Raw genomic sequence first — 14,391 nt, forward strand, 5'->3', positions numbered from 1 at the left:
TTGGAAAATTTGACTCTAAGCTACCACCCCATAACAAGGGGTTGCGTTTGGCTGTTCTTACATCTGAGAAAGATCAGTCAATGTAAATTTCGGTCACCGAATTGTGCTTACTCAATCTTTCCCAGGTTCCCTCCACATGTGATTCATAACAGTGCGTGAGACGGGCACTATCATTCGTTTGCAATAGATCCAAAAACCACAAGTGATATCAATAAAGACGAGGAGACAGTCATGAGTTTCCGAAGCTTCTTCCGTACAGCCGACGACCAGACCCTCTGACAGATACAATATACACAATGAGAGTAGCGGTGTTCACTGTAACCGGAGATCAAGGGTCGAGTGTGAGCAAAAGTTTGATTGAAGGCGGCCATGAAGTTCTGGGCATCACTCGCAATCCCTCGTCTGAGATGTCCAAGGGTATGTTATGGCTTGGGCGACGCGAAATGGATTGTTTTGAATAGTATCCATGGCTGACCCAGAATCCACGGATCAACAGATCTAGCAAAACTCGGTATAACATTGATCAAAGGTGATCTATCAGATCCGGCTTCTTACTCTAATCAATTGGAAAACATCGATGCCGCTTTTGTAAATGCAGATTGTGAGTCTCCGCCAGAATGGGCTGAGTATGCAATTTTGACAACCTCGTCATAGTTTGGGTTCATTACCTTTCGAACGGCTACAACGCCGTGAAAGCTCAGGAAGCTGAAGTCGAACAATCTATTGGCGCGATTGAAGCTTCTGTCAAAGCTGGAGCAAAACACATTGTTTACTCCACTCTGGATGAAGTCGAGAATGGAGCCTGTCCTCATTTCGAGTCTAAAAATACCGGTAAATCTATAGATCTCTTGTTGTCCTGTCATGTGGTTCCTACTCAGGTCTAGCCAAAAGCGATCGCTGACAACACCTTGTAAAATCAGTGTCTCGATATCTCAAGCAACACGGAATCCCTCATACCAATCTCGTCACATGCAATTACTTTTCGAACCTTACCAAATTTGGTATGCTAAAGCCTACAGAAGAGAAGAGTAAATGGTTGTTGGCTTTTGGCGTACCTGATGACACTGTTATTTCAAGTTTCCCGGTGGAACAGACGGGATTGTGGGTTAAAGAAGCTTTGTATAATCCCGACAAATGGATCGGTGAGAGATAACAAACCGCACCTGCATATACTATAGCGCAATAGGACGAATGCTGACCAGTATTGTGACACAGGTAAAGACATGTATGCTACCACGGATTCTCTATCTATTTCCCAAATGGCAGATACACTTGCTCGAGTCGGGAAAGTGACCGTGGAGACACTTCAACTGACCCGCGACGATTTCTACTCTGACAAACATAAGCAACAGACAGGGGAAGAGCTTTGGCTGGCTATGAAGCTCATCTACGAAGGGTAAGTCGAAAAGCTGACCTTCAAGACTGGGGACGGCGTTCACTTATGTCTCTGTACTTCGCAGCAAAACCCCTCGAACGCCAGAGACTACTACTGTCATACCGGGAACATGGAATTTCGAGACTTGGGTTAAGGGTAATCCTCAGTTGAAAGAGTGGTTCAACAATAAGTCAGTATAGAGACATAGATTCTAGTAAACAGCGGCTCAGATATTCAGCAACTACCAAATATGCAAAGAATTTTTTTTTCGAAATTCATATCCGTATTCATTACAACGTTCATTTTGTTTTGAGATCCTACCTTATACTGCACTGCCAAACACTGAGAATCGTCGAACGAGAGAAGGACCATATTCCTCATAATCTACTCTGGAGTGCGAGACATTGTAAAATTCAGGCTAGGGGGCAGTTAGGCGGGTCAGCAGATTTACAAAATGAGTTGTATCAGAGAACATGGGAGTAGACGGAAGAATCCAGTCCAACCCACCGTGGAAGCCATCAAACTACCTCCATACCAGACAGCGTATCTTTGTCGTTTGTGGGAGATGACATTGACCTCTACTCCGCTTGACTGCATGAGTGAAAAGACAGGTCAGCAACTGTCTGAATACATGAGATGATTACACAATGGAAAAGATGAGGTTCAGGATTTGAATGACTGACTTTAAGATGACTTCCGGATCTCTCCTCGCTTCCTGCAATTCTTCCATCTACAATAGCTTTCACGTCCCGCTGCAACCTCTTACCGAAATCCTTGAACATGGTAGATCCTCCACTCAACACTATGTTCTTGTACAGCCCTCGTCTTACATCGATAGGTGAGGTTTGGATGACAGTGTCGACGACTTCGGGAAGAGGGGTAAGGAAGTCGGAAGAGTAGATTTCGGGGTTGAAGAAAATTTCTGGTGCAAGGAATCGCTCATAACCAACGTCAAGGTCGTATTTCTGAAAAGGTATTAGCGCAGTTCACGATACGACATGGGGGGCAGAATGAAGCAGTACTCACTCGGCCAGTCACGCTGTGTTCTCCTGCAAATCTAGCAAAGTATTTATAGGGATCCGCGTCGTACTTCTTGAACTCCTTCACGATATCCTGACAGACATAGGTGTAATCCTCCTTGATTTTCTCAGCGCTGTATGATCATTCATTAGCTTGATCCTCTAACGATTCTTCCCCTTAGCGAACCAAGAACAGTTTATGAATATTACTCACACTCTCAATTGATCCTCTGGTGGAATTTGAGCAGTTTCTCCTCGATCACGCAATAGCTGTTGGACGAAATAGGTGATGTCTCTACCAGCGATGGGAATGTGTTTGATCGAAGAGCCAATTACATAACCTTCGGCCTACAAGCATTCACATGATCAGCTGATGGTCATAACGGGTGACTACAAGATATCGTTCAGAACGTACGACGGGGATGGTATCTGTAGTAGCAGTAAGTAAGCAGACGAACGTCTAGGTTACAATCAGTGAGACTCACGAGTCACACCATCACCAGAATCAATGACAACACCAGTCAAAGTTCGCTCGTTTACTTTTGATGAAGTCCAAGATGCAGCGAGAGCGAGGACAGCTTGAACGGCAATGTATCTGAGTGGAAAGGTGGGCTGTCAGCGGCCAAGCAAGAGAAATGCGGAATGTGAGAACACCTTACAGTCCTTGCACGTTGAACGACTCAAACATGATCTCGGCGGTGTTTTCTCGGTTCTCAGGGGGATTAAGGGGAGGTTCGGTCTAAATGATGTCGTGTTAATCCAGGCATCCCTGATAGAGCGAATAGGAAAGGGCGATCGGCTGCAAGGTCCCTGCGATATAGTATCTGTGGATCTGCCTGTTCTTGAACTTGATGGGGTTCGAAGAATGTGGTCAAAGATCAAAGTTACTCACGAGCAAAACGTAATGATCCTCTGGTTCCGCACGGAGATACTTGAAGATGCATTGTTCCCAGAAACGCTCCATGTGATCCCAATTTTCGATCTGACCATGTCTAATTGGGTAATGAAGGGAGTACGTCCTGCGATATGATCAAGTATCAGCATAGATGAGTTTAGCGGATGACGGGACGTCGTCCAACAATGTCTGGCGAATATCCCTACTATCCAAAAAAGCGCTTCAAGCAAAAATGTAAACACTCACTTTGAATTAGCAACAGCTTCATCTCCAATGAAGAAGTCCAAATCCTCTATGCCCCTTTTACTTGCCAGATGGCTTGGTTTACCAGCGATGGGAGGCGGTGCTCTTGCGCCTGAGCCGGCAGAAGCATTTGATGATCCGGATGAAGCTGATTGATGAGTAGCGATTACGGTTGGGAATACAAAAGATGGTTCAGAGTTACCAGCGAAACTGCAAGAATGAAGTGATGAGATTGAATCTCAAGTACGGGGTACCATGTGGCACAGCAGATGCGGACTCACCCCATCTTAGTGTAACCTGTACCATTGTCAATAACGAGAGGAGGTTGCCTAGACATATTGGACTACAAGGGGATTTGCTACCTGAGAGTTAGGGCAGGCGGAAGAAATCGAGTGGCTAGTCGTAGATGACAGGTGGTTGTTGACGAGAATGCTGTATGTAGTTACCTGGGACGATGATTGCTCTTGATGTTGGGATGAATCTGAGTCGTGATGATGTTATACAAAGTGAGACGCAATGAGGAATGGTGAATGGTGACGACAGTGAGAGAAGAGAACGGTGAGATAGCAGATGAACCCTGAGAGACAGCTAGGCGTGCCAAAGAACGGGAGATCAACAGTCGCCTAAAGAGTCAGCTCCGCCTCTACGACAAGCGCCTATTAACCCGATCCTCCGGGCATGCATCACTAGCTTTGTTACTTCTCCTTTTGTTTTCTTTCCTTTGTAACAGTCAACAAAACACACCATGATAACACTCACAGCTACACAGCTCAGTGATCACTGTCATCAGGTAGCGTATATATAGTATTCTGTATGTACACACTGATAACGTAGCATGTATCTTCATGTTCATTCTTCTTTTTTCAATACTTCGCATTATATCATTATATCATCCTCATCATGACCGTTGATGAGACTAACAGATCATTCAAGATTGTTATCATAGGAGGAGGCCTGTGAGTAGTCTTTTGTCTGAAGATATTCTTGATCGTCCTGCCGACTACCTTTTTAATAGAGCCGGCTTGGCTACTGCTCATTCTCTGGCACGAGCTCAGAGGGAAGGTAGAGTATTCACTAGCCTCACAGTGACGGTATATGAACAACGAAGTGAAGAGTCAAGCTTCGTCAAGTATCCCATGCATATTGCACCGGTGAGCGGATGACCATCCTTGAAGACTAGCTCGGTATTCTTAACCCTCGACACTGTGCAGGATGCTCGCTCAGCTCTACAAAACATCCTTTCACCAGACTCTTACGCGGATCTGGTCTCAAGATCAGACTACGGTATCACTCATGGTGGGATTACCATTCTCACTCCTCAACTGACTCGTCTCTACGCCAGTCAGAAGTACGAAGGCGAGCAACCTCAATATGTCAGTCGAGGAGTTCTGAAGAAAGTTTTGGAGGAAGGCGTGGACCTGGTCAAGGGCAGACGGGTTGTAAGAGTCAGAGAAGTTGAAGAGAAAGTCGAGGTAGTCTTCGAAGAGGGTGGAAGTGAATTGGCAGATTTCGTCATTGGTGAGTTTGCGATTCTTTCTTTTTCTTTGTCTCTTATCACTAGATTGTTCGAACGCTAATACTGGGATACAAATGTAGGAGCGGATGGTGTTGGATCAATCGTTCGATCTCAACTATTCCCTACCCATTCGCAATTCCCTTTACTCCCTCATGCCGTTGTCCAATTTAAACTTGCCACACCTCTTTCTCGACTTTCCTCGCTTCCCGATAAGCATGGTAATAACCTTATACTCGGTACTCAATCCAGCTCTTTCCAAATCGTTCCACTTGCCGGAACTGCACTCCCGACCATGACACCTGGAGCAGCATTGAATCTGTCTGGACAAGGACCTTTCGCGGAACCTGATAACAGTATCAAGGATATTCACACAGCATTGGAAGATCCCAAATCTGGTTACATATTTGTCAGAATGATAGTCCCAAGTTTTACGGGATGGGAAGATCTAACGGAAGGTGCTTGGATCGAAAAAGCGATCAAACTTCTCAAAGACGATGTTGCAGACCACCAGATTGTTACAGCGTTTGAGGAAGATATCATTCCTGGTACAGTGGCTGCTTGGGGTATCGTCAGCTCATCAGTAGGAAATTCAATGCCTTGCAGAGAGGGAAGATTGGTATTGATAGGCGATGCAATGCACGCTATGCCTCCCACAGGGTGAGTCAATTTCCTTGTCATTATAATTACTTGAGAGACGACATTGTACAGTATTGATTTCACTCTGTGAGTCAGCGGTGCGGGTGGAGCTACTGCTTTCAAAGATGCCGAAGGATTAGTGAACACACTCTTGTCATCTACAGAATTGGGTGGAACAGGTGAGTAACCTTGGTTCTCAATTTTATTGATCTTTTTCTGAAATCGGCGTCTATATACCCGCTCAATATACCCAAAGTCTCTTTCGGCTATACCATCCTTTCAGTCTTCACTCTATCTGCCAGGTCTGCCTGGGAATCTGCTAAATGATCTTCAGATGGACCACTTCACACTCTCCTCCCTACTTTTTATGAGGAAAGTACTGCCCGTAGCGAACAATATCTTAAAGACGCCTTGCATCGACTGGAAGTCTCAAACCAATCTGGATTTCAGGCATGGATTCATCGAGGACTATTGAAGGGCATGGATTGGTACTATCCTTTATCACATTGGGTGGCCAGTCTGTAGGTTTCAGCCCGATCTCTTAATCAGGAGGTGCCGAACTGATAATAAAATTTAGGGGACACCGTACTGAGAATGAGGCGAATAAATTTGACCAGTGATGATCCAACCATCTCTGCAGTCGATATGAGATATACTACGAATCACTCAATATGACAGTCTCAAGGTCTTCTCCTTCATACACGTACATCAATCAGGGGCGCTACGACTATGTGTATGCATCACATCATTTCTGATTATGAGATGGTTGAAAATTTCTGTGATACCAGTGATATCAATTTAGCTTACAGCATCATTGCAAAGATATCGCAATTTTTCCAGATAACTAAATAGACTTCTCAGCCAGTCAAATCAACAAGGTAGGACAGGCCTTGTGTCGTTACATGCGTATGCGGTGCATAATCTCGTCTCCAAAACATCAAACATCAATGAGTTTTGAAATCAAATCGTTTTCAACATGTCCCCATCGATCCTATGGTCACCAATCATACTTTACCAAATCGGTGTCGACACGCTTCTTTCCCTAACATCAACATTATCCGTCTTCTCCTAGCCCAGCAATTATGATGTTTTGGGTGCTCCTTTGCGCCTCGGCAAATTGGGCAATTCTTTTCTGAATATAGACACGTACTTGTCATAAACACCAGACTATCGTTAAAGACGAGATCAGCTCCCTTCAAACACGATTGCTCCAAGAGAGCCATCCTTATCAGAAAGACAAACTTACTTGCTTTGAAGCTCGAAGGTATCTCTTCAAACCACCTGGAAATCCTCTCGAAAGTACTCTTACACTCAAATCAGCCAACAGTGTATCGAATCGAGCCTGATCTCTGGGTAAGACCTTGAGAAACTTTGGATTTTTCCGCATTATACGTCCACCGCTCTTTATGGTGGAATTGCCGGATCTCTGTTTAAAGAGGATCAGCTCTCGATCAGTAATTACTCCATCATAAGCGGTGAAAAGACATACAGGTACCTTACTTAGAGGTATATCATCCTCTGATTCCGAGTCAGAAATTGCTGGACTAATTAATCGTTTTCTTCCGGACATGCGAACTTGTGATTTGTTGCCTGTTGACATTGACGTCGTACGAACAGGTAGAGGATCACGCGAGGTACTTGTTGTTCCTGGTTGTCGGGACCGTATGGTCTGTAAACGCAATGATCAATGGTGAGATACACAAGATCATACGAGAGTGAAAGGGATCCACGAGGATCCTTTGCGGACTTACCGCTTCGTCCTGGTCAGCTTGTACTTCATCACCAGTCAGAGAAGTCAGAGAACTCTCTGAATCTTCATTATCATCCTCAGATGAGAAGATACCAGCAAGGTCCGCATAATCGTCACTCATACCATGATCTTTCAATTGATGCTCCAGATTGTCGTCTGCTTCGACCCTGCTACTCATCTGCGTTGATGGTAGGGCCTTCTCCCAATCACCCTCCTCGCTTGAGCATCTGGCAGCAATTGTATCTCCAAAAGAATGACCGAAAGGGGGTAAGGTTGATCGTTGTTTGATCACCGGTAAATCCATACTATCATCATTCGTAGCATCCTAGTGACAGGGTTTAGTCAATATGTACGGAAAATCCGAGAGGAAGGTTCCCGCTTACTGGTAGAAGTTCTACTTTAACCGATGGGGATCCAATTTTCCTCTCGGTACAGAATTCGGGGTCCATCAGATATCCGCCTATTTCACTACGACTAGGTTCTTGGGATGCAGGAAAGCTGAATGATTTCGAGAGCGTTGGCTTTATATGATGCTTGGAGAAAGCGATGTTCCGGTGAGCTGAGTCCAGCAATATCTGCTCAGTGACAATGTATTGCTTCCAGTCGACGATCTCTTGGGAATGACTTATATCATGTATCCACGCCTCATTCAAAGCCAGACACTCCTGTAAACGATGTTGCTCGCTTGCCCGCCTCAATCCCCTCATTCGTTCATTCCAGTTCTCACTGAAAACTGGGTGACAAAACATCACTCGCGAGGCTTCTTCAAGCTGCTTGGCTCGTTGACCGCCAAGTGTCTGGGTGTCTAGGTGAGCTATTGGACCCGTGTTATGCAAGGATGGTGTAATGCGTACCTGGATGCTAGAATAGAGCCGTTCCCGAGCGGCATGAGATCCAACCACCCAGAAAGTCATCTCGCCCAGGAGAGTCTTATTAGATGAGGAGGCAGTGGCAAACACAGCGCATACTCCAGACGTAGAAGAGGCGCCTATATCGTGTCTCACAGGCGATACTGGTGTCGGGTAACGGCCTTGCGTTGGTTTGATCTATTGTCGACCGTGATGCAAAGTCAGTGTGGCGTAAGACCTGCAAGTATGTTGAAGCAAAAAAAAAGATCTTACCGTAGGCTCGTCTAGATTGTCTGCATCGTCCGAGAGAAGCAAGGCATGCTTGGCTGTCTGTAGTAATCTGTCCACTTTGTCTCTGAGATCCTGTACAGCTGATGACACCGCAGAGCTGCTCTCGGCATGGGGTATCGTGTCATCCTGCAGATCCGCCTGTTGATTCGTGTCAAGCTTCGATCTCTTCCTAGGATCTTTAGGCTGCGAATCTTCCAGTTCATTTTTTTCACACTCAGCCTGAACTTGTCTGCTCTTTGTAGTGATTACTTCGTTTTCCCTATCAAAGCGATTTACACTGTTTACAGGATGTTCAAAGGTCCTGTTTGCCATTCGTTTCCAATATACGTCGTCCGGAAGAGCCTCTGTCAACACCTTATATGGTAGATCGGGAATGAGTCGTTCTTCACTGGAGCAGTCTTCAATCCAGGTGTAGCTCAATGTTGGAATCTTTAGACGGGTTGCACGTCGATGATCATTTTCTGCTGTCCAAATGAAGCTAGCCTTAGGAGGGAAGAATATAGTTCTCGTGGCAGAGTCCAGATTACGAGCTGAGATGCCACCATGGGACTAAAGAGCGAACATCCATGATAGTCAGACCAGACAGGGTGTGAAGAGTATTGAGGATGCTCACGTGAATGATTCTGTTCAGGTACCTGCGCTCCGTTGGCGATCCCACCACCCAGAACGAGAGTCCGCTGAATATGACATTTCCTCTAGGTGACTTTGAGGTGACATGCGAATGATACGACGTTGATGAGGAAGTCGAAGTGTTCCTAGACTCGTACTGAAAGTGAATACCAGAACGGCTTAGCGCAAGGACGGTGGGTGTACTAGAGGTAGGGTGTACTAGAGGTAAACTTCGTCAATTCTCATCAAGGCTTGCTTACCTTTTCACGATCGTACACATTCGGACTCGAACTTCTCCCCGGCGAATCTCTATGATAATAGGATTCGGTCTTCAAGTACTGATGGTTTTCGGCCTCCCTGCGATGATATCTGTCTTGAAGAGTGTTGAGCTCGTTTGGAGCGATATCATCCCTCATTCTGTCTTCTCGTCCAATATCAACTAGATCCCTCGGTATAGCCCAGTAGCTGTGTCTACTGATAATCCTTCCTTCGTTTATACTACCCCTCAGCCAATCCAACGAGATCACTTTCGCTGCTTGTGACCTGGGCAAAGTCTTAGCATATTCCTCTGCCGAAGAAGGTGAAGTGGTGACTATGATAAATGTCGCTGATGAAGGGTCGACTATCACACCTCCTGCTTTCTCCTACAAAGCCGGAAGCGTATATTAGTGGTTTCCTTCTTTTCTCACACCATGGTAGCAACCCATTCAAGAGTGAAACTGGAAGATCGTTTGTTTAAAGAAGGATGTAAACGACAACGTACGATAATGTACCTTTCCACTTCTTCCCTGTACTCAGGAAGAACTGATACGTGAAAAGTCTCCTCCCCAAATAACAAGGGTCGATGAGTAGCAGGAGAAGGTGAAACGATCCTACCTTGCAGTTGATCTTGATGTTGGTGACGCTTATTGATCCAGGCTGCAGGTCCAGCTGGAGGTCCACGATTGATGGAAGATTTCATATTGTAGTCTCATGTATATTTGTGTTGATCGAGCAAGCATTGGAGTAGAAGCAAAAAGAATGCTAGCATGTATTCAGTAGTATGCATTGTTGTAATGAAATCAGTGAGAAAGAAGCGAAAAGATGTTGTGTGCATCGTTCGCTCCCCCTTTTCCCCATGTTTCATCTATTGTCATTGTTCCTTCTTCATTCGTTCAACTTTCTTTGGCTAACCCCGCACTAGTGTTTACTCTTCTAATGCACATTTCATGGATGTAGCCAAAGATGAAGGCGATGTATGATTGAGAGACATCGTTGTAATGAGATACAAAACCAAAACCAAAAGAATCTCATTCTAGCTTAAGCTTGAGATAAGGCGCGGTACAGTTATCGTGCTTAAATTACCTTACATATATGTGTTCTGCGTGTCACACCACAAAAGTGATTCAAACCTGCTATGTTATTTATGTAATGCATATTCTAAACCGTTAGATACGATATTACACAAACCTGAATGGAAGGGGACTTCTCGTATATCAATCCAAGCTACATACAGTACTGGTATTTTAAATAGGAAGAATCGAAAACGAAGATACGGTCGAAGAAAGCTCAGCATGTGATGATTAAATGGCGGAAATTACAAACAGAAAACGATGAGAATTGAGAATAGTCTATGATTGTTTGATAGTATTATAGTATACAATAAATTAAAGTCGTCTTCGTCCTCATGCTCCTAACCCCTGTGTGAGGAACGTCAAGCTATTCGACTGACTAATTGAGGATGACAGCAAACTCCCTTTTCCGACATCCCCCTTACTGGCCATCGAAACTTATCTCTACATCACCCCAACTGCCCATGATAATGAGTTGATTATTTTGAATCGACTGATCAGCTTGTACTTGTTCTATAGTTCTTAATATCGGTTTACCGTTTGGCTTTGTGTCTGCCCAGTAGACAACACCTGACAAGGTATCCGGAGAATCATCAAAATCTTCTGTCGTGTAACCTATTGTATAGAATGTTGAATTAGGTAGGACCTCGATAGGATCAATGATGATTTGTCTTGATCTTTGTAGGGATTTTGGATCAGAGTCTCTGATAGGACTTGGAGTTTTGATGTTTATTTGACCCCAATGGTTCTTCGTTAAGAATGGTCCAACGTAATTAGGATTGAATACGATATTCATGTCACCTTCCTGTGTAGCTAATATAGCTGATAATGAAATACTTGTCGGTTGATGTAGATATCTGACGTTAACGTAACCGGATGACGTGAAAAGATTGGTAGTGATGATTGGTAATGTGCCATTCGAAGTGGCATTGGTAGATGTACAGTTTAGTAAGGAATGTATCTCATCTTCAATTCCTACATCCATATCACCGCCGCCGTCGCCGTCATCGTCTGGTGATGCGTTCCGGCTAACGAGGGTGTAATCGGTCATGGAAGCAGAAGATAGAGTGGTAGCATTGTCGTTATAGATGTTGGGATCGTGCAGGATGAGGTCAGATACGATAGATCCTCTAAATTAGTAGGGCATGAGTAAGCGAATTAATCAATACAAGCGCAAGCTGGGTCGGAAAGATAGGAATATCCGTAAGATGGGTGGGAAGGGAAGACGAGATGAACAGCCTCGCACTCACTCAGTGATGTTCACCAACAAACTATCCGACACATTCCATATACCTTTGACGTCACCTTCAACTGCTGTAACAACGGCATTCTTCGTTTGAACATAGTTTGTAGTCACTGTTCCTCGGTAAGTCGTGAGATTGAGCGAATCGAAAGAAGCGATATTGTTCAGATTTCCCAGACGAATGGCCATGTGATCCGAATTGACCGAGAAAGAGGGGAACTCCAACGCCGGGGAGTGTCCTGAGAAGAGTGAAGGTGGTAGACGAATAATGACCAAGTTGGTAGGTACCAGATTGGGGTTCAATTTAAATATGTTGAACAGCTTTCCATCCGTTTCTGTCGGACTCTGATCAAGGAACATGGCAGTTGTGAGTACTGCGTAAATCTTCAGGAAATTTCCCGGGCAAAAACTCACGTAGATTCCAACACCAACGCCATCACTGCCTCTAGACATCTTACATACTTTCATCATGGTATTTAAATCCTGATTTCCTGAATATCGTACAACTACGTCTATGAGTATTTGCCCTTCTTGTCCGCTGCTGATCACGGCTTCAGGTCCATCTGATCCAAGAAAGTGTATCGATCCGCTCGATCCAAAGCCCCGCGAGTTGATGAAGATATCCGAAGGAGGATTGCCAGAAGATGGAAGGGGGAAAGAGAATGAAGCAACTGATAGCTTGGAGGCAGGAAATGCGGTAAATAAAGTACCGAACGGGGACGAGGTGAGGTTCAATGAGGTGAATGAGTTACAATCTGATAAAGTGCCTTCGGCAGATGAAGGACCGTCCTTAATAAAATACAGGACATCAGTGAGCAGTTTTGGTTGATAAGGTTTCTACGTACGCGTGAACTATCATATGTCAGATTGAATGAACCGTTTCCCTAGACGAATTGTGAGGTGTCAGTAAGAATCCGAAAACAAGCGCGAGAATGGACGGCAATACTCACAGCCCACGCAGTTGCTCTTTTACCATCTGTGTCTTGAGCCATCCAGGGTTTCTGCCATGGCGCTGGTGCTTTGTTCTGCTTCGCTTTATTCATTCCAACTAGTAGACCGACAGCTAAGCCTATCCCGACCAATATCACTACCATGACAGCTTGAACCCATCTTCTCCACTTTGCCCACCAACGTTGCATCCCAGGGGACGGCGTGGGTAGACATCCGCATTTTCTCTTCTTATTTTTTTCAGGTGCACTACTACCTTCCCAAAGTTTAGATGAAGAATTACTGCCTTGAAGTGTTGTCGATGGGGACAAGCTATGATCGTTGAAATGAGGTAGGCCCAGTGGAAGCCGTGATCTCGACAAGGTCGGTGTAAGAGAACCAGTGGACGAGATGGGGGAAGCGTGGTCAAGATATAGATGATTTGGTGTACTTGTAGTGGGTATTATGATTCGATGCGGTATTGATGTTTCCTCGTTTTGGCTTGAGGATGCATGACTTGCTTGACTTGAGATTGATCCTCTGGACCTTCGATAAGGTGGCAATGATTCCGCGTCTCCATCCCAACGTGAGGTGGTGTCATCATATTCCGAAGGTGCAAGTATCAACGAAGGTGTTGAGGAAGAAGGATCAAACAGTCTGGGGTCTTTCTCTGGATCGGGTGGAATGATCATATTTGATGTGATTTAGAGGTTGGAAGTCAAAAGGAGAGACGTGTCTTATTGAAGGTTCACAACGCAAAGATGAACGCGTGAAGAGTGAATGTAATATGATCAATCTTCTCTTCAAGATTGTGGTGATAATCGCTGATTCTTGCGTGCTATTGGAGTTGATAAGGATGGCACCGAAGCATGTCGATGTTTTGCCAAGAGAAACTTGAAGACGGGATTTTTTTCAGGAGGTGATGAGGAGGAAGGGATAGTAACGTAAATTGTGAGCCAGTCGATGGAAGATGCTGAGTATTGAAATGTAACCGGTACGAGTTCAGTCGATATTGTGAGGGAGGCAAGTGTGGGATATACAATGTACTGGTGACCACTGCCTACAGATGACGATGATGTTGGGATAATACTGATGAACGATGATGAAGAATGACAGATCATGTTCAACTTGTAACCAGCTACTTTCACTTTCTACCCGTTCTTTTCTTCTTTTGTCAATTTCAATTGAGGATAATGTGGCTATTCCCAACATATCGATTTTAGTCTGAAAGAGGAAATAATATTAAAATAACAAAAACAAAATAAAAATATGATCCTCACTGAGACAACCGTCATCGGAAATGAAGAGCTGCACGCCTAGATTATTGCAAAAAGGAAGAAAGCTTCGCTCGAGCCTAAATTTGCTGTTAATCATCCGCTTTTGCCGAAGGACTCAAAGATGTGAACGAAAAGCTTCTTTCCACTCTCAAATGCGGTGATGAATGACATATCGTCCTCCAACTTCTCCTACCCTCAGAGCACGACTATGCACGACAGCGGACATTCAAGTATCTCAACATTGATGATCACTCTCACTGCGCCTATCGCTGGAGGGGAAGCCCAGATAACCTTATTGAAAATAAGAAAAAAAGATTATCGTCTTATTATTGATGCTGTCAAGTGATTGACTAAAAGCGGGACTAACGGTACCGTCTTTCTGTAAGCATACAAATGACTCCGGACTGACATCTGTCAACTTATCTCTCGGT

General features: G+C 44.6%; 5 protein-coding genes across 5 annotated transcripts; 2 read left to right on the forward strand and 3 right to left on the reverse strand.

Annotated features, from left to right (window-relative positions):
• Positions 1-296: 296 nt before the first annotated feature.
• IL334_006909 (uncharacterized protein) lies at positions 297-1,575 on the forward strand (the record flags this gene model as incomplete). Its single annotated transcript, XM_062938606.1, has 6 exons — positions 297-417; positions 497-601; positions 655-831; positions 921-1,142; positions 1,216-1,396; positions 1,461-1,575. The coding sequence occupies 6 exons, from the start codon at positions 297-299 to the stop codon at positions 1,573-1,575; spliced, it is 921 nt and encodes a 306-aa protein (XP_062794657.1).
• Positions 1,576-1,697: 122 nt separating this feature from the next.
• IL334_006910 (uncharacterized protein) lies at positions 1,698-3,869 on the reverse strand (the record flags this gene model as incomplete). Its single annotated transcript, XM_062938607.1, has 11 exons — positions 1,698-1,793; positions 1,883-1,966; positions 2,059-2,340; positions 2,402-2,528; positions 2,609-2,742; positions 2,810-2,823; positions 2,880-2,989; positions 3,054-3,133; positions 3,287-3,413; positions 3,536-3,742; positions 3,814-3,869. The coding sequence occupies 11 exons, from the start codon at positions 3,867-3,869 to the stop codon at positions 1,698-1,700; spliced, it is 1,317 nt and encodes a 438-aa protein (XP_062794658.1).
• A 563-nt stretch (positions 3,870-4,432) lies between these two features.
• Positions 4,433-6,209, forward strand: IL334_006911 (uncharacterized protein; the record flags this gene model as incomplete). The annotated part of the gene is made up of 6 exons (XM_062938608.1): positions 4,433-4,488; positions 4,548-4,683; positions 4,744-5,050; positions 5,129-5,705; positions 5,781-5,863; positions 6,019-6,209. The coding sequence occupies 6 exons, from the start codon at positions 4,433-4,435 to the stop codon at positions 6,207-6,209; spliced, it is 1,350 nt and encodes a 449-aa protein (XP_062794659.1).
• A 555-nt stretch (positions 6,210-6,764) lies between these two features.
• IL334_006912 (uncharacterized protein) lies at positions 6,765-10,143 on the reverse strand (the record flags this gene model as incomplete). Its single annotated transcript, XM_062938609.1, has 10 exons — positions 6,765-6,851; positions 6,931-7,110; positions 7,174-7,353; positions 7,436-7,759; positions 7,818-8,231; positions 8,289-8,480; positions 8,556-9,122; positions 9,187-9,339; positions 9,443-9,826; positions 9,946-10,143. 10 exons carry the CDS (start codon positions 10,141-10,143, stop codon positions 6,765-6,767), a joined length of 2,679 nt encoding a protein of 892 aa, XP_062794660.1.
• A 791-nt stretch (positions 10,144-10,934) lies between these two features.
• On the reverse strand, positions 10,935-13,375 carry IL334_006913 (uncharacterized protein; the record flags this gene model as incomplete). The annotated part of the gene is made up of 5 exons (XM_062938610.1): positions 10,935-11,643; positions 11,764-12,101; positions 12,171-12,545; positions 12,602-12,640; positions 12,707-13,375. The coding sequence occupies 5 exons, from the start codon at positions 13,373-13,375 to the stop codon at positions 10,935-10,937; spliced, it is 2,130 nt and encodes a 709-aa protein (XP_062794661.1).
• Between the last annotated feature and the right edge of the window lie 1,016 nt (positions 13,376-14,391).

The sequence above is a fragment of the Kwoniella shivajii genome, chromosome 10 (assembly GCF_035658355.1).
Source record: "Kwoniella shivajii chromosome 10, complete sequence".
In the NCBI taxonomy this organism is placed as follows: domain Eukaryota; kingdom Fungi; phylum Basidiomycota; class Tremellomycetes; order Tremellales; family Cryptococcaceae; genus Kwoniella; species Kwoniella shivajii.